The sequence below is a fragment of the Urocampus carinirostris genome, chromosome 5, assembly GCF_059441175.1.
Source record: "Urocampus carinirostris isolate Australia breed hairy pipefish chromosome 5, RoL_Ucar_1.0, whole genome shotgun sequence".
Classification (NCBI taxonomy): domain Eukaryota; kingdom Metazoa; phylum Chordata; class Actinopteri; order Syngnathiformes; family Syngnathidae; genus Urocampus; species Urocampus carinirostris.
In genome coordinates this window covers 13187685-13208090 of record NC_142353.1, presented here as the reverse complement: position 1 = coordinate 13208090, position 20406 = coordinate 13187685, and the positions used below count along the sequence as shown (strand labels likewise).

Genomic DNA, 20406 nt, shown 5'->3' with positions numbered 1-20406 from the left:
AAAATTACAAATGTGGGAATAAGCATCACAAAAAAATAGGTGATAGCAATATGACATCTAACCTTTTCGACTACCCCATGTAATCAAAGACTAGGGAATGTGTTATATATTTTTTTTAATAACATTTGCTGGTGCACCTAAAAAACGCAAATTGGCCAGAATATTTTAATGTGTGCATTGTAAGTGACAAATGTTAAATACGTGCAGCCATGCGTTTATTTACGTCTTTCAGAATGACTGAATTACTTCCCCAAATGCCTTGCTCTTTATTCAGTTAAGCATTTTGTGCGTGCCATAAAGACTTGCATGTCCGCGATACAAAACTGTATAGCAGTTGTCCCCAACCTTTTCTGTACCACGGACCGGTTTAATGTCTGACAATTTTCTTGCGGCCCAGCCCAATAATACTTTCAACAACGTGGTACCGTGACTAAGAATACTGTAATGATGATGTAAAACCCAATTCATTTTCATGTGTCATTTGTATCCCTAGCAGTCTACTTGAAAAGTTTCAGCAAGCTCCCCGCTATGATCCAGGTTCAAATCCTGTTGCATCAAACTGATATATTTAAACTGATGAATGAACAAAAATGGTACCTATTAATATTGAGGAAAAAACACTAGCCCTTACAGTTAATTGATATTTAGGCGCCTTATATTCCGTTGTGCCTTATAAATGAAAAAAAATCACAAAAACGAATTTTTGAGGTGCACCTTATAATCCAGTGCGCCTTAGTGCAAAATACAGTATCTGTTAGTTATTTGTGTATTTGTTGAAGCTGCAACACTCGCAAGAAACTGAGATAATGTACCTTATTGTAGTTGCTTGAGAGGGGAACGCCTTGGGCGTGCACCAAAATACATTCAGTGACCATGAATCCTAAACAAAACACGTCTTAAATGTTCACATGGAGCTGAATGCCTGTGGAAGACCACTGTAGCTGCGGCCACTCAATTTTTGCTGTACTAGGGTCCAGATTTAGCTCAGACAGCTGACTCTAACTCCTTCTACTGCTTTTCTGAGAAGGCCCAAGCCAGGCCATGTCTCCCAGGGGTGGGACAAAGTCAAGACAAGCCAGTCTTGTGTGACCACAGTTAACCAAATCTTTGTGGACTTTTAGCCCCTGGGAATGGGTGGACAGAGTCAATTGACTGACAAAGAATGTTTTGTGTTGTAGCATGGCCAAACAAGGCCTTCAAGTAGCAAAAGATAGAAAATGTGTGGGCGCATGTGGTGGGGGAGCGGGGGTGGGGGGGGGGGGGGGTGAAAACACTTTTCTTTAGAGCCGTTGTGTCAATGTCATGTTGAAGGCGATTTGGCACACTCATTTTCTGAGCAGGACTTTGAATTCAATTGTTGGATCACTATTATTGCATTGACCAAACACGAACGTCAAGATAGGTATTTAACAAGGTGAAAGTAACAGAAGAACACAAAGTTCTGATCAGAACCACAATATGCACAGTACCAAGCTGCTGTTCCATGAAATGTTTCCGATCAAGGCGGGAGCAGACAGAGAGCGACAGGACGCAAAAGCTGGAGGGTGAGAGATTGGAGTGGGTTCACATTCCAAAGTTGGGGTTGCGTCCGTGCATATTGAAGCAGAGTCAAGGTCCATTGATTTCTTTGTAGTTTCTATGGTTTGAACAGGTGGGTCATCTTCAGTTGCCGCATTTAGGTTTTCCTCACACACTTGTCGTTTTTCAGTCAGGTTTTCGCAGGTATGGGAATTATTTGAAGGAGATTTGGATGGTAGGTTTGAAATAACCTGTGATAAAGAATCAGGAAGCCCCATTGCTTGACAAAGAGCATCCACTTGCTTTATCAACCTCTCCTGCTGAATCCTCAATCCCAAATTGTCCTCTTGCAGACTGGCCAGGGCCTGGGCCAGAGGCACCATCTGACTTTCTGCTTGCTCCAGCTGTAAATCCAACTGTTTTCTAAATGATTTGAGGTCACAATGGATCTCCTCAACCACACATCTGAGTGCGGATTCCACATTCCTCTCTCCAAACTGCTCTTCTTCGTAGACCTGCTCTGAAAGAAGATCTCCAATGGCCTCCTCTAGGCCAGATGAAGAACAAGCACCATCTGGGCTGCCAAGTTCCTTTGGTCCTTCTGCAGCTATTTGAAAGTCTAAGTTAACACCAGGCATCGTCACCCTTGTTCAGTTTTCAAAGTTTTACCTCTACCACAACATTCAGAATGTCAAACTCTATCAAATCTCTTTTCTCCAATGGTCCACAAATATCAACCAAAATGCCATTAGGCAATTTAAAAAAAAACATCCAACAAGTGATCTCTCGTCCAGTCCTTTTCTAAGACCTGTCAACAGTTTTTTTATACACTTCACAAACCACTCCCCCGTTCAGTGACCCAAACAGTGCCAACCAATGAGCATTCAAAGAATCTCGCTGCCAAGACAACAGAAGTCCCATCCCCTTTTTCCAGGTGCCACAGGCTCTTTATCTCTGGCTCATGCATAGTTCCATAGAGCCAGTCAGCTGGTTGAAGCCTGAGATGGCCAACAAGCATCTAACTACCAGGGGGAGGTTATTAGGGTTGGTAGGTCATCTGCAGCTTTCTCATTGAGATATTGCATAATTGTAGTCTGGTTTTTAACTAAATTATTCGGTGACTGGTATTAGGTATCTTGAACATTGGTCTAATATTACCTATAACATACATACCGTTTAATGTTAGACAACGAGAGCAATTGACACACTTCACATGTGCCATCTTAGATGCATAATTACACATAAACAGATTCAACAACAGTTCAATTCGGTAATGAGCAGTTTTTTCCTTGGAATGCTTCTGGATTGTAGTCAATTTTAAAATTATTTGACATTATAAACGGTATAATTTCATGTTTATTTGTAAACAGCAATTGTAATACAGAAATTACATTTCATCTCAAAGTTTAACACTGTACCAAGCAACCTTTGTGTTAATTTATTAATGTCTGTATGAGCGTGCAAGAAACAAAGGGCAAGATGACGGAAATAACGCGTTTTTTACATTAACCTCTGCAGTTGGGTTTGTATTATGCAGGAAAGCAAACCCAAAATCTTCAAATATTAGCACAGAAAATTATTATAAATGAATACTCAAGGAAATTTTAATGACTGGGGAAAAATAGGAATATAATGACTTTTTCATTAGTGTCCAACCGAAGAACGAGACAAGGATGATTAAATACAATGGAGAATGTGAAGTGATTAATCAAGCATCATACGCCATAGCCCAGTGGTATTTTAACAATGGGGCCATCATCACATAGTGCAAATCCAAGACAATCAGTCATTGACTGAAGGTCACTAGGGTCCAGAGTTACAAGTATGAGCTAGGGCTCAACAGTTATCTCTGTGACGGTGGGAAACACAGACTAAGTTGTCATCACTTGTTGCTCAATTGTAGTACACTTGTGAACAGCCGTACTGATCGACACGGTCAGGGAGTGAACAGTCATCTGACCATTTTGACTTATTACCATTAATTGTATCAATGGTAATTTATAAATATTGAGGGTCAAATCCAAAGCTACAAGGAAAACCTAAGTTTATTGCTTTGAACATTACAATCTAAACCTAGAGACAAATTTAAATCGATCGCAGATGTTTTTGCTATGGCCAGACGTCAATCTGTTAGCGATAGAGACAGTTCTGCTTTTGACAAAACTGTCAGTAGGACAAGAGCAGTACAAATACAGAAAAGGAAAGAGTGGAGGTTTTTACAGTGCAGCGCCGCGGATAAGCCAAGACCACACAAATAGATCAGAAACTGAGGCCCAGTGGTGTTGTGGCTAGTCATAAAAATAAAAACTCATCTGTAAATCATTGCTTTGAGAGTGTCTATTTAAAAAGAAACATAATTATTTATAAATGAATACATCAGTTAATGACCAATTGTATGATGCAAGTGAGATTTCACACAGACTATTGGCAAACAGGGCAGTAAATCACTGTGGCAAATTTTAAAAGTTATTATTATTATAGTGATGACGATGTTTGTTTACTTGTTGCTGTTGTTTTTTATAAATCAATCTATCATAAAATGAAAGTAATGTATTTATAACATTTTTAAAAAGTGAGATATCTCGGGTACTGATCTGAGAAAAAAGGTGAGTTTGCTACACACTCTTGGACTCAATCTATTGTGATTCATTTACTGATTTGATCAAAAATAAATGTCAGAGAAATTGGCAAATAGTTTTACAATATAAATGCATAATTTTGCAAGCTAATCTTGATTTCACAAAAGATAACGTGTCACCTTCAATAACAAAACTAATTGAATCACAGAATTTTACAGCTAATAAAATAAAAACAGAAAATTTTGCGAAATTGTAACTTAATGACTCAACAATAAAAAAGTGGAACAACTGAAATGACTTATTTTGGGTGACTTGTAGTGATCCAAAATCATATTTTAAAATACGATCTAAGTGGATTCATTTTTTTGGGGGTTGACTTTACCACGGACGCAATCATTTAAAAAACATGTTTATATCATATTATATATATATATATATATATATATATATATATACATATATAAAAAACACACAAAAAAATAACATTTCACACAGCACTGTACTGAATTATCTCTATTGGATTCAAAGTTTTTGAAAGTAAAACTACGAGAAACCATTCAAATACTTCTAACAAAATTCTAAAAACCTGACTAAAAAAAACAAACAAACAAAGAATGTGGTAGTTTTAAGATAATATTCTTGACTTGTCCACCCAAAACATCAATCCCATTGTTGTGGTTCTTCATTCGTAAGTAAGTATCAAATGGAGCAAGCATGCTGTTATCCGCGATGTCCGATTTTCTGGTTCACAGTATAGCCTGTGGTTAATCTCCGAAGAAAAACCGTCGTGAATAAAAAAACTTGACAGCAAAGCTAAGATTTACGCTAATCATACTTATCGGTGAGTAACCGTCGGGTTGCTTACTATGGTGTAGTTTTTGTTGGTCAAAATATCTGAAAAGATACTTACCAAAAGTGCAAATATCCTTCAAAAATCAAAACATTACCTGTTTGTTAAATTATTTTGCTCAGGTACGTCAGTATCATCTTCTAAAATAAAAAATAAAAAAAACACTTCACTCTATCGATAAGCCTTCTTGATTCGAACCTTTCCCTCGGTGAAGATTAAAAAGTTGGACACGGTCTCGTTCCAACACCTTATATCAAGCCTGACGGACACTCCTCCTTGCCCCAATTAACTGATCCCAAACCCAGATTATGTCTGCCCTCGCCAATGCCATTAAAGTGTGGGCAAGACCCCACCTCTTCCCACCTTCTCACCTCCCTCCAGCTACCCTTGGGTTCATGAGAACACTTCCTTTCTAGGAGGGCAGTGGAGGTTAAGGAAGGCAACAATTTGGGTTTTAACTCCTCACTGAGTGAAGAGAACCGTCTCATCAGCAGTCACTCTCCTCAGTCAGCAGTCAACTCCGCAGGCTCCCCGAAGTGATGCATCTCAAGTGTGGCCAAATAAAGCCTCGATGGAACTATTTGTCATTTGGTGAGATGAATGATAGACAGATGTGATTTAAATAACACTTTCAGGACAGATCTCAGGGGGCACTTGCCTTTCGGAGAGAAAAAGAGGAATGCCCAGAGCACCTCCTCCTCCTCTTTTACTCTCCTGCACATACCCTACAAGGACAGATGTGACTGGCTACCCTCTCTGTATTTGATAAACACTGCTCGTCTTTCTGCTTCTCGTACTCTGTCCGGTTTTCACTGAACAGACATGTTCGCTTCCTTTATGGGGGGAATTTGGTTGCATAAAACTGCACGTTCTCTTAAATACAATAACATCTACAAAGTGTCAAAGAGAACATACTGTCCATGTTGTGATTGGATCTGGAAAACCTCAGTGACCATTTAGAATTCCAAGTCAATACCTTATAGGAGGATCCAGTGGAGATACTGGAAGAGGACATCTTGAATGGTGTGGCGCTGAGCCCAAAAGTCAGCTCTGAAAAAGGAACAAGTTCAGATGTTTGGGTTGTATTTGCAATGGAAAAGCTTTAGCTTGACAGCCATTAACATAAGGGACCGATAAGACGGTACACCACTTTTATGCATTATCCTACTTATGCATTAAGAAACATTAGATCACTCAATCCAGAGCATCTTTTCTCAGAGGGCCAAATACAAATTGATTTGATAAGACTTACAATTTGTTCAGACACTTAAAATTAGTATTATTATAAATTTGCCAAAGCTAAGATAAATAATTAATAAAGCAATACTAATTATACTGAAATTATCTGAGGACAAATCACATTACAAATGCTAAAAAAGATGATCAAAAGCACGTTTGCATTACCATCTTAATTGTGGAGTTTTGTGGAATTTAGAACATTTTTACTCTCTGGCAACATCTCCTTGCTTGTGTCATTTCTGCAGCCTCAGTCAACTTTCATCATTTTTGATGCATGTGCATGCATTTGAGAAACTCTTCTTTTTTCATTTTTCTTAGGGTTTGGGTCTGTGTTTTGAGTTTGAGGTAGGCCTTTTCTTACTTTCACCATTTTCATGCTACACAAATTGATCGGTAAAAAAAAAAAAAAAAAAAAAAAAACGTGCGGCGAAAAGCCTGACTCTCTAGCCTTCCCCACAGCCTCCATTCCTTGGACCTAATGTGTTTCGCCCTGAAGATTGCTGCTGAGAGTAAGATAAAAGCAGATAGGCAGAGTAAAAAAAATAATGCATTAAGGGATGGTTGAACTAAATTGAGCATTATTAAAACATACATAATTAGGAAAATATTTAACTTTCAACCTTTGAAAGGACATACGCACCCCACCCTTAACTGTGCAACTGCAATGCATACCATGTTGGAAACAATAAAACAAAAAAATAAAATGAAATTCAAAGCATAACCCTGACCTCAATGTATTTTTGTGTATTATCTTGATAAATCAAATAATACAAGCAAAATCAAGTAAATTCAAGTAAATTCCCGAATAAGGAGAAACCACTGAACTCCCATTTCACCCCTCATACTTCTCGAAAACAAATCACATAGCAGACAAACCGCTGCACTGTGCCTGTTTACAAGGTCCGTTTCATCATACAATTCAGTCTAGTTTGAGAAGGGAAGAATAGTTGTTGTGTACTTTGTCCTGAGATACTTTCCATGGTGAAGTACTGACTGACCTCACATACTCAACAAGGCCTCTACATGACAAACACCCTTTAGAAAACGGCTGACGAAAAGCTTTGTCACTGGTACTTGTACCCTCCTACAGCTCATAGGGTCAGTGGCTTGGTTGTGATGCGCAATGCAGTTAATAACAGTTCCTGTTACACAACCAAGTCCTAATTATCATAACTAATACTAACATTTAAAATACAAACTGGAGAAAATAAGTTTCCTGTTGTTAGCATAGCATACCTGTTCTCTGCAACTGAGGACTAGCAGTGATGCGTGGCGACATGTTGCTAATGGGGACAATATTGCCCCTCTGAGAGGATGCTGACGAAGACGTGGTGCGACCATCCTTGATCTCAATGGTGAAAAACGTCTTCATGTCTGGGTTTGGTTCTGGTTCCTCTGTGTTATCCTGCTGTCCAGCTTCTACCCCAAGGGTCTGGTCCTCCTTTGAATCCCTCAAGACCGGCTCACTCTTCTCAGTCAGATGCCTCGTACCACCCACGATTTGCTGGGATTGGCCAGCCGAAGGCAGAGGTTTGTTAGCCACACCTCTAAACTGAGGTGTGGCCTGGCTCACAGCAGAGGTGTGAGCTGCGGAGTCTGCCTGGCCCCATGCTGGCCTGCTGCCAGGGGAGATGAATGATGTTGTAGCTGTAGTAAACAGCTCCGCGGATCTGGAGAAGTTTGTCTGGCCGCTGCTGCTCAGAGGAGCTTTCTTTATAGTTGGGGAAATTATGTTCAGATTGGGTTCATTGAACTTGCGCATCCGATCACGTATGGAGTTGTTGCGCATTGACTGCTCCACTTGAACATCCTTTGTTTCATGGACTGTAAAGACAGAACAGATGGATAATTTTTTTGGGTATCAAAAATGACCATTTATCCTGTGAATTTACAATTTAAAGTATATAATCTAGACATAACCAAAAACAAGGAGTAGTGCGATGCAAAGGAAGGATTACTTTTCTTGGTAACAAATACGATAATGCGTTATTAAAACAATTTTATAACTCAACTGTCGTTACAACATGGTGCGTTACTGAGCTACTTTTTAAAAGCGGATGGATTTCAGCTTCTTCCGTTCTTTGAAAGGTCCTGCTTCACGAAAGAAATTACAATCCTAAATCTGCCAGCTTCACAATGATGAATACAGAAGACAGAAGGGTGGGCATATTTGTAAGTACCTACAAAGTACAAATGACTACAGCTACAGTGGCACAGTCTCAAGCACAATGTACGAGGACACGTACATTTTACCTACTGAAATTATACCTAGAGTATATACACTCGCATCTAAGCTTTATTTACAGCTATAAAAGAAAAAAACGAAATCAGGGGGTAGGTTGATATGCGCATATTTGGTTGTTTCTCACCAGCAGTGAAAGGTAGGCAGCGTGTGGAAAGGGAGCCTGGCTTATACAGGAACAACAAAATCAATGGGGCAAACGTGAGCGCAGAATTTACAGTAATAGAGTGAAAGTTTTTGGTCTTTTATTTGTAAAATTATTTTTGCAATACACCATGCCTGGAGAAAAAAAAACGTCTTAGACATTACCCAGAAATAGAGCATAAAATCATTCAGTTGCTTTAAGACAAAAGACAAAATGGATAAGGAGTCTTGGCTGTGTTAGTTTGCAAGCTCTCAAGATTCCAGAAGCAAACAAATATGAAGGGTTCACCACTTCCACAGGTTGGTGTGCACGTTTTCTTCCATTCCTTTGTCATAAGCAGTTTTAGGTGGTTAGATTAAATGCAAGTATATGCAGTAGTTTTTAACAAGATGGTAACTTTAAGAATGCCACACTACTTTTGGGTGCTAGTAATGTGGGGTGTAACACAATTATTTGTGTTTGAAGTTGCTAACTAGTAAATGTTACTCGTTACTTTTTGTAAGTAGCACTGATCATTTCTAATAGTATATAGACATTAGGGCGCCATGTTAGTAGAAAAGTTGTCTTACAACTAGAAGGTTTTGGGTGCAAATCACAAAAATGTATTCAAATCAATCACTGTGACTATGGCAAAGTGTCCTCAAACAAATACTGTCACACGTGCAAATGTTCTTTTAATATAAATAGTTCATACTGCTATAACACTGACATCTGGATCCCAATTTTTAGCTTAATTATGAACAAGTCATTAGTGTCTGTATAAGTAGCCAGTGAGTTCATTTTGTTTTACCAGCATTCTTGCCATGAGTGAGGATTGGATCAGACGCCACAATCTAGATAAAAACCAAAAACAGAACCGTGATTAGGGGAGAGTAATACAAAGATCAATTACATTGGGATTAACAAACAACAATACACAACTCTTAGCTCTTAATGTCCCGAATCAAAGCCAATGAAGAGGCTATAGAATTATGGCTGTTCAATGTGACAACAACATTATCCAACACAGTACAAAATGGACTGCTCATCTTTTTAATTCAGTATACCAAATTTGAGTTTTGCGTAATGTTGTAGGTCCGAGTTCTCTTTTATGGCCATTGGGCCTCACAGTGTTTATATTACATTAAGGTGACTTACGGTAAGCCTAAATTGAAATAAACTGTAAATGAAGTTGAGGCTAACCTTGGGTAAACACACATAAAGAAAAATCATCGGACCTTCAGGTGAGAACTAACAGTTAACGCTCGTTATCTTGCAAGGTTGAATGTGTGTACTGTACTTTTGTGCTTTTACGTGAAGAAAAACAGAACATCGCCTGTGCCTCCTTGACAACAGGTGAGGCTCGAATACAGCTGAAGGGAAGTGGAGATGTTCAGGTGCAGATGTGTTTGTTTGTGTAGCCAAGCAACAAAGGATAAACAACCTTTAACTGGACTTCAACTCTGTGCTTATGAACGCAATGTAACTTGGGTGTCGCCTATGTGTCAAGGCAAAGACGGCAAGAACTTATATTGTACACATTTTGTGACTAAATAGTTCCCTCTAGTGGTTAGTGCCTATACAAAAGATAAAAACTATAATTTAAAACGGGTTTATGAGAATACATGCATACTACTGAGAAACTCCAAAAACCTACCCTCTTTTTTTACATCATAGTCTTACATTTTTTAAAAGATAAAGTTCAGATTTTTGAGGTGCAAAAAAACTGACTATTGTTTACCTTCTGTTTGAGGATGTCATGCTTTTCATCAGTGGTACCATTGATTAAACTAGTTTCCAGAGTTCTGCAGGACCAAGCAGATCCGTCTGTAAGGTCCTGGTCAACAAACAGGTCCTCTCTTGGTGGAACGTGGTGACTTGTTACATTGTGGCCCGTCTGGTTTTCAGAGTCAATGTTTTGAGCTGAGACACTTTGGGTCCCTGCCTCTTCCTCCAAAGGGTACTTCTCATCAGAAAACATACTCAAACTGCAATCTGAGGTTCCAGAGTCCCTGCGGTTTCTTGACAAATCAATGCGGTCAACATCTCCAGAAGCAAAAGGGACCCTGCTACAAGAATCGGACACATCTGAGCCTACTGTGTGAGTTGCGCAAAATTGGGTTTCAATACTATGCTCTGATGTCCCAGAGTCTTGTCTGCTCCGCTGAGAGGAGCGCTTGCTTCGGTCTGATGCTCCTGAATCCGAACGGGCTCTGTAGCTTAAGCTAAGGCTCTTCTCTGTAGTCAAAGAATCCATATTGGATCTGGAATGTGAAGAGCCAACGCTGCAGTCTGAAGCTGCAGAATCAGACCTCTGACGATGAGACAAATCCATGTCGGGATCTGTGGCCACTGCTTCTGTTGGTGGATCGATCAGTAGAGGTTCAGGGCCCTCGCTTTTGACCAAATGATCAAGAACAAGCATCATGCCCGAGTTGGCTCCTGCAATGGAGAAAATTAACAGTACAAAGAAAATTAGGGGGAGCATAACTGTAACAACTGAAAGAAACTCAATCACCTGATTGCCAACTTTGCTCATGTAGCAACACATGAGGCTGCGTTAAAAGTTTGTCAGACCAACAAATAGCTACTCAAGTTTTATTGTAGGACTGTATGGCTTATTCTACAGACAACAAACAAATTCAATGAAGGGGGAGACTATTTAAAAAGAAAACACAACGCTGTTAGAAATGGAAAGAAAAGCTTTTACACAAAAAAATGTATTGAATCAGCTTGTCGGAGGCTCCTAGTGTGACCCATGATAGCTGAACAGTAAGGTTTTTATTTTGGACAAAAGTTAATCGTGGGGTAAACAATAAACCACCTAAGCTTTTTTTTAAATGTTGTCTTCCATCCAAAGCGCACGTGTAAAACTCATGGTCCAGGAGCCAAATGTGGCCCGCCACATGATTTTATATAGCCAGGGACTGCCCTAAATATAAATACGTTAAAAGAGTTATTTGACCCATGATCCTACTGAAGGTAAGTGGTGCAGGTAATGGCTGGATGGATGAGTGAATTGACCAAAAACTGCATTTCCCTTAATGACAGTCGACTAAGATACCCGCAAAGTGACTGCTCAGTGTCACTACAGGTCAGTGTTTCCATATCAATGCCAATAAGTGGAATTGATAAATAGATATTACTTAAAATATCCAGTAAGATTATTTCATAACATATGTCATGCAACATTATTGCAATTCAACTGTTGTTTGTGGCTTAATAATTAATATATCAGAGTTATAGTACATGAAGGAGTAGCTATTTATTTTTCATATCATTCAATTAGATTTAGTTAGTTATAATTTGCATTAGGCCCTTTGAGGACAGCCATTACACTCATATGGCCCTTGGAGAAAAGATCAGGTGTTTCAAACTCATTAAGTGATGAAAAAAAAAAAAAAGAGTACCTGAGTAAAGATATTTACTGTACGATAAAAAAAAAAAAGAAAAGAAAAATAAATTGAAACAAATTTCCAATGCAAATGTAATTATTTTATGCAAAACACAACATTTTAACCTGTCAGTATTTTAAAGATCAAATTTGGGTAAAATTGTGCCCCAAATACAAATTACCTTTTCACTCAAGGGCTAAAATACAACTTTAATGTTTCTACGGTTTTACTGGATACAATGAAAAGCAACAGGTGGTCGACAAATTAAAATGAAGGGAAATTATATACTTCCGGACACTCACAGTTGAAAGAGACCAGGATTAAAAAAATATCACTCAAAATCAGATTGGAGACGCGTAGGATCTAGACTTAAATACCCTATGTTCTTGAGTTACATTTGCCAGATTCTGTTGCGAATGAAAGAGGAAGCGTTGCTGGAAGTAACAAAAAGTTAAAAAAAAGGAAGTCTGAATGAAATGGAGACAAGAGTTTTATTCCCAATTTATTTGAGCTTTTATTGCTCTCTCTCCTCAGGAAACCGCACTCCAAACCAGAGAGCAGCGCCCACATCCTTTCGACCTCTAAACACCCAACAGTGCGTTTTATAGGGGAATATCTGTGGCTGAGCACATTCCAGAGATGAAGAAACCAGATCAGAAAGAAAGTTATCAAGCAGCTACATTTACCCACCTGAAGCAGATAATGTCTGTTAAGGGATGTATACTGTAGCTAGTTGACGTATGACGTCACTTGCATACCCGTATGTAGACCGTTGCCGATACTGGATGGGAACAGACCCAATTAGATGTTATCACGGGTCTACACTGTTTTATTATTGGCTGTTTAAATGAAAGTTGAAGGTGTTGTGCGTCATTTTTTCTTTTCCCTGCTATAGTTATTATAATAAGGGATTGTCCACGACGAAGTGATGAACGTGACAAACTTTAGTGTTTCCCATAGAATTTTGTGAGACTCTGGCGGGTAGACAGTCTAGGGCAGGGGTCTCAAACATTTGTCGTGGGGACTAGTGCGGCCCGCGGGATGATGGTTTGACACCCCCACCATGATATGCAAGTTTGAAGGAACAGTTGCATTATTTAGTGCCTACTAGTGGTAAGAAAAAAAAGCATTAAAAAGAACATTTATTTAAAAAATAATGCAAAATGCACCAACTAAGATATAGAACGTGCATTTCTTAAAAATAATTTTCGTTCATTTTACCCAACATGATCCAATTGTCAGTCATCTTGCTGGTACAGGTAACCAAAAAAAAAACTCAAAAAAGCTGGGCAAGAAAATGGGAGGAAAAAATTGTGCATTTTGGTAACTGAGACTCCAAACTGTGTTCTTCCCAGCACTACACAAAAAAGCAAAAATCTGTGGTTAAATAATATACATAGTCCCTTTAATGTAAGTAAATCCCATGCAAATTACGGATTCATTTTTACTTTTTTATATTAATTCATTTATAATTTCAACATTAATTCCTAATGTTTTTTTAAATCTTTTTTGTGTAACAAATTAAAAAATATATTTGAGAAGAGTAGAACGTTTTTAATCAAGGCTTTCCTTCTGAAAAACCTGATTTAGCCCAGTTTCACACGGACCCCTAGCTTCAGAGGCCCCCAAGTAAATTGAGTTAGAGACCCTTAAAGAAAGTACTGCACATAAAAAAGTCAAGACTGGAGAGGGAGCTAAATTTGGATTCATTTTAGTTATATTTATGGCTCCAAACAGTGCATTGTTTGTCAGTGGCAGAAGAAGCCAAACAAGTCTCTTAAAGTCCAAATGTGTAATATATGACCACTAGATGGCACTGTGTTGTCTGGTATGAGCGAGGGGCAGTGATACGTGGATGCCTAAGATTCTTTTTAAAATAAAACATTGGTGTTGTAATTGGTAAGTTTTTTTGTACCACTAGAAGCCACTAAATATTACAAATGGTTCCTTAAAGCACATTTTAAAAGCCAATCTTCAGTAGACCCTACTGATTTTTTCTTCTTTCTTTTACACAATTTATATTTTTTGCTTGTTTTTCAGAGAGACTGTCAATATAGGTTGAAATTATTTTCTTTTGTATTTTATAGTTTGTTGATAGCACTGCAGAGTTAATATTTTAAAGTTATTTTTTGCATTTTTCCAGGGATTTTGTTTTTGCTTTTTAAAATATTTTTACTTACTTACATTTTGTCATGTTTTTTTTCACGGCCTCTGTGTTTCTTGACATTAAAGTTGCTTAATATTAACATCTTGAAACTTTAAATTAGGTAAAAGTTCACTGTAGAGTGACAAAGACAAAAAAAAAAAGTGATTAGGAACCGTCTATTTCGTTTTGTTCAGTTATTAGGCAAGCAAAAGTACAGCTCCATTATTGCATCCTTTCTTAAACTTGAAGATATCATATTTTTACCCACCCAAACTCGGGCTTCGATAATCTATAAATGCTGGTTATTGTAATAACGAAAAATTTACATTACAAAAACAAAGTATATCCTCAAATAAAATGTTTTACATTTTCATTTCAGTCTTTACTTTGAATAATTTAGCCATAATTCAATTTGAAATGAAATATCTGGCACAAAGTATAAGCACATATTTGACATCTGTTCATTTAATACAATTTTTCAAAACAAAAACGGGCAGCGCAGTGGTTAGCGCGTGTGCGGCACAGTTCATAAGGTCATAAGATCGAACCTTCCTGTCTGGAGTTTGCATGTTCTCACCGTGCTAGCGTGGGTTTCCTCCGGACACTCAGTTTTCCTCCCACGTTCCAAAAACATGCATGTCAAGTTAATTGGTCGATCCAAATTGCCCCTAGGTGTGAACGTGCGAGTGAGTTGTTCTGAGTGCCCTGCGACTGGCTGGCAAACTTTTCAGGGTGTCCCCTGCCCACTGCCCGAGGATAGCTGGGATGGGCACCAGTAACCCCGCGACCCTACTGGATAAGCGATGCAGATAATGGATGGATGGAAAAATAAAAAACGATAAAAATGTAGTCAATAAAAAACGAGCTGAAAGAAGATTTTATTAGTCTCATTTCTCTTGATGACTCAACGAAGAAATAATAAAAATCAGAAACTCCCTCAAAACGTTTTTACAAGCAAAGAAACCAAAAAAATTTAAATATATCCACCTTTCAGCAGATGTAAAGCCACAACCTCTCCCCATTTTCCTTTCTAAAAATCTTCAATTTCGGTTTTGATATTTGCCTTACTGATATGTGATTGAATCGTTTTGATTTTTAATGAAAAAATAAAAAGTGTTGCTTTTCTCTTTTTCTGCAAACAAATATTGTCTCCAATACTCTTGACGGCTCAACTCATAATTAGTAGCCCTACAAAATTACATCTCTACTCCAGATACAAGTTTACAGCAGTGCTACAGAATCTGATATGCAAGTTTATATGTGGATAAAAACACTATTGAGAAACCAAACATGCTTTTCAAAACCCATCACGCAAGGTGGCCGAACCAGACTGAAAAAAATGGTCAAAAATAGTCTCCCACTCAACACTGCCAATTAACTTTCACACACATACTAAACTTGCTGCAGTCAAAGAAAATAATAATAATCACTTTTAATAGAACATTGTCGGACCTTTGTCAAGGAAGTAGTGGACTCTGGTTACTACATCGTGAGAACACCAAGAGTGCAAAGAAGTGAGGAATAAAGGACAAAATGTGGAATTGGCAATGGTTTTTTATTGTTTTCGGTTTAAGGGGTATAAATGCGATTCATGGTTGGCAGAACACCAAGCATTCATGTCAATCAGGGAAATAACGCATACTACCAGTCTATACAAGCATTTCATTTTCTAAATTCAGACTATACAAGCATTTCATTTTCTAAATCATACAGTCAGCTTGTAAATGCTGCAGAAGCTTTTTTGGTTTGAGTAGCATGGGAAAGGGAGTTTTGTAATGTTGACCATCACAAAAGAATGTGTTTTTTACTGGGTCGTCTTTCAGTTTCACATACTTTCACCCTAAAAAGGGACAAATAGCCACTTAAGAAACCACCGGCTTACACTGCCTACTCACTCCTGGGCCAACCACATAATGTTCTCTGCCTTTGTTGAAAAGTGCTTTTCACTGGTGGTCTTTTTTTCTGTTGTTGACACAACCTTCACCCGGTCTTAAATTATAAGATGAGAATAAATCAGCAACATTAGATTTGCCACATCAACATTGGTTCAGTTCCGGTATCAGCTTTATTTAGCAGAGATGTGGCTGCTTGGCTTTTCCCTGGTTTCTAAAGTTTTATAACCCAAGTGTAGATCCCAGGAGGTAAAAAACAAAAACCATGGATGAAGAAAAAATAATTTTACTAAAGCTTTGAAACTGGGGTAGTGTGAGGATGGTAACGAGGACAGCAGAGAAAATAATCGGGACTACACTTCCCTCCATTCAGGACATTGGCCAGAAGCGCTGCCTATCCCATGCTAAAAACATTATCGGGGACCCCTCTCACCCCCATCATGGACTGTTCACTCTGCTAGCCTCTGGGAAGAGGTACTGCAGTGTGCGGTGCAGGACCACCAGGTTCCGCAGTAGTCTAGTCCCCCTGGCCATTAGACTGTTAAATGGTCAATCTAACATATAGTTAACCAAAATCTTAACGGCTGCTAATCTGACTTTTTGCACTACTGGCAGTTCTTTATAGCTTGCCACTCCTTGCACATTTGCTCTCTGCACTATTGTACTTACAGCGTTACTGTTACAGTGTTAATGTTACTGTTTACCTGACTTGTTAACCTGAATGCCCATTTTTCACATCTGGTTAGCTACTCCTCTTGCACTATCGGCACTATGGTATGGTAAAATACTATACGTAGCCATAATACAATACAACTTTTACTTATATCTGTACATTCGAGGAAACTGTGCGGGTCAGATGTATCGACATGTCGTTCTGTATACACGTGTACTAGAATGACAATAAAGTAGATCTGAATCTGAATCTGATCTTTTATGGACAATTGCTTTGTCAACTAAAAAGGATTACACCATACATTACAATGTCTAGACCAGGGTTCTCTAACGTTTTTTCAAGTTGAGAGCTACTTTTAAAAAAAAAACAATTACAGCAAAGGACTCCCAGTTTGATATTAATTTCTAAAATAATGATAATAATGTTATTACTATCTTGTTACCATGTTTTTCCCAGGTAAATTATTGGAAGCAGAGTTAAAGAGACTAAACCACTTCAAAAATCATTTGACTGGAAAATCACAATGACCTGTTACTGGTAACCTATTTTAAGAACAGATCTGCGGGCACCATGTTGGAGACCACTGTTCGAGAGGGTGGAGGTTTCAAAATAAGCTCAAGATGCAAGTAACACATCATTTGTTTTTGTTTTTTTATAAAAAAGAAGCTTTAATCGTCATGGGTTGAAAAACAAAAACAAAAAAAATCTGTCCATTCAATGCATGTAATTCATGCAATTTTATTAAAGGCTTGAAAAGTTAATAAAATTTTCTCAATACTTAAGAACCAAAATAATTTAAGCTGATGGCTTTAGCGCCTCTGCAAAGTTAATAAAGCAACATGAAAGGTCTTTTAGATTCTATAACAATCTGACTTTTTGACTTCGATCAAAGAAGAATGGCTCTTTTAGCTGGATGTTTTAACAAGCATTTGAGGAGGAAGTTGTATTTAGCTGTTGGTTGTTTAATGCAGCTACAGGTTTATTACACAGACACAGTGTTCTCTACCAAGGAATCTAAAAATGACCTTCAGGCGAATGTTTACAGCATATACAAGTTGTTGTATGGCAACAGTCAAGGAAGTGTAGAGAATGGATCATCGTGTGAGGGTGCGTTCTACAGAAGGAGAGTGGTTCTCACCTAGTCTTTGGTTTGTCTTCTGGCCACGCAACTCCCGAATTTGAGATTTGATGTGGTCTTTTTCACAGTCCTGCACTTTCCGCTGAATTAAAAAAGGAAAAGAAAACACATGGAGGGCAAAACCATTAGAGGTCAGCTGAGGATTGTTAAAATTCAACTGTTTTGCTGGGACACACACCTATGCTGTGTAACATGCTACGCCAGCTGGAAAAGGGAATTCAAAACTGATTTCCTCGTTACAGGCTCAGATAAAAGAAGTTAAACTAGTCAGGGATCAGAATGGAGATTTTCATTTTCAGCTGAAATAGCCAGGGTCCAGGAATAAAGCAGGGCGGATATAACAACCCCCAAAAATGTATGTTTCTGTTATTCTGATTAATATTGTACATTGCAAAGCAATTACTGCTGTAATTAGATTTACTTTAGGCAAATATGTCGTTTGCTATCCACTGAAAAAAACTTTACAAGGATCGGGCGCAGACAAATCAGGATTTTGCATGCGATATCTCAAAGACAGAACTAAAAAAACAGAGGTGAGCGAGCTGTTACAGAGGTTTTTCAAGACATAGTGGGTAGGATCGCCTGTTGATAAGTTCAATTGGCCACTTCTGCATCACTAATCAAGTGTAAGAAACTGTAGTAAATCAACTTCATAAAATCTGTCATTCCAGGAACGCTAAATCGCTGAGTGTTAATTTAACAGAGAAAATAATTGCCTAGCCAATATATATATATATATATATATATATATATATATATATATATATATATATATATATAAATTAATTTTAAATGTCTTTATTGTCATTGACAGCAACGTAATAAAATGTTGTATACAACGAGACCTGGCACTCCAGGTTAACATGCAATAAAGACCAAATAAGATAAAAGATTATCATGAAAAATAGGGCAGAAACTATTTAGAAAGTAGTACTTAGAGCTTGGCCTAAATTATAAGAGCAATGAAAGAATAGTGTAACGTAACAGTAGTGGAACGAAAAGTTAAAATACAATTATTAGAGCCAAACTTGGCTTCAATCACATTTTGAACCTAACATTTTTCAGACACCCCAAATTATGTGACTAATACATGCATTCATTTCAACACTTATGTTTGAGGAAGATAAAATCAATTGAACGAGTTAAGCTCACCCTGGAAAAAAAATAAATATATGGATTTGAAAATGAATTAATTGGACATTTATTTTACAACCTAAAAAATGTTTCCAAAACCAAAGAGCAATCATGCTTTCCCAACGGCTGTTCAACACAGTTTGTGACTATATTCTAAACAGAATGTTTGGACTATGTAAAACAGGTCTTTCATTTTTTTTCAAACAAGAGCGAAGCATCCTCTGGTTATGACTGTAGAGTTCTCCGCCTTAAGCAGGTTATCTAGGATAGCAATTAAATCAGATAAAATGTGAGCAGCGAGCAGTATGAGTGATTAATCATGCCACATATTTAACTGTGTCAAAAGCCACAATGTGTTTAATATCTCAGATTGTGTTCATTCGGATAAATTGTGTTTGAGGGGTTGTGAAAAAGTAACATTAACATTGTAGCCCAATAGATGGAGATTCAAGATGCTCCCGGCCTATCATTTTTTCCATTTCACCTCCTCCGCTTTGTGGAACAGAAATCGCAACCGACCAAGAAGTTTGCCTCACTAAAAGTCTCTTTTTAAAATGTCAGTACTGTAGCCAGTGCTTACAAATCATGATAAGTGGACTACACCACAAACCCTTAGTTTTGTGAAATGCTTTCATAATGAGTTCTGCATTGAGGAACACAAAAAGGGGCTTTGCCCCATTTAACACAAAAGAATAAAGTCACGGTTAAGGTTCCATTACAAAAGGAACCTTCTGTAAGTGGACTATGCAGGAGTTAGAGGGGAGAAATAACGGCGTTTACGCTGTAAACACAATTAGAGAGAAAGAGTATTTCCGTGCCTACATGTTGCTCCAGAAGCAGTGGCAGCCATCAGTTTACAACTCCCACTTAACCACTGGGAACATGTTTCTTGGAGAGCAAATAAGTCGTAGATACGAATTCCAAACCTGCTGCTAGTCGCCATGCTTTTATTAGTGGCTTCCCATTTGTCCAGACAGCTGTGACCTGAAAGAGTCAACAGTGACATCGGTCTGGTGCCCGTTTTCTTTGAAGAACTCACCCTAAGTTGGCCACAGGAGCATGTTTGCGTGAAAACTATAATTACAAAAACTCATAGCCAAAACCACACATATGGGGACTGTCCTCTTGTGACCACAGCAAGGCGTAGGCCATCTGTATTCTAGTGAAGCCCTAAAGGCACAATGTGAGAAGAGAGTAGCTTCAGGACTACTTAAACGAAAGCCTAGGTCCTTTTGCACTATGAACTTCAGACATATGGATTAATAAACAGAGTCTCAGTTCTCTCCTTTGCACTGGAATTTACATCAGCGTTTCGTGCCATGATGTGGAAAGGAGAAAAAACCTAGAGGCTTTTCCATTACAGCTCTCCACACTTTCGGCCCACCTCCAAAGTGAAAGCTACAGTAGCAATCATGTCTGCATCACAGTCTGGAATGACAGAACCCACAATGTAAAGTATTTTCCATTACTTTTATG

The 20406-nt window shown here is 38.2% G+C and overlaps 1 protein-coding gene across 1 annotated transcript in view; it reads right to left on the bottom strand.

Moving 5' to 3' along the window:
• The window catches only part of smtnb (smoothelin b), a 55228-nt gene that overhangs the window by 10602 nt on the left and 24220 nt on the right, over nt 1-20406 (bottom strand). Inside the window, 5 exon segments of the mRNA XM_088335805.1 lie at nt 5924-5997; nt 7423-8010; nt 9364-9406; nt 10294-10994; nt 17797-17878. Of these exon segments, the coding sequence (XP_088191931.1) occupies nt 5924-5997; nt 7423-8010; nt 9364-9406; nt 10294-10994; nt 17797-17878 (1488 nt within the window).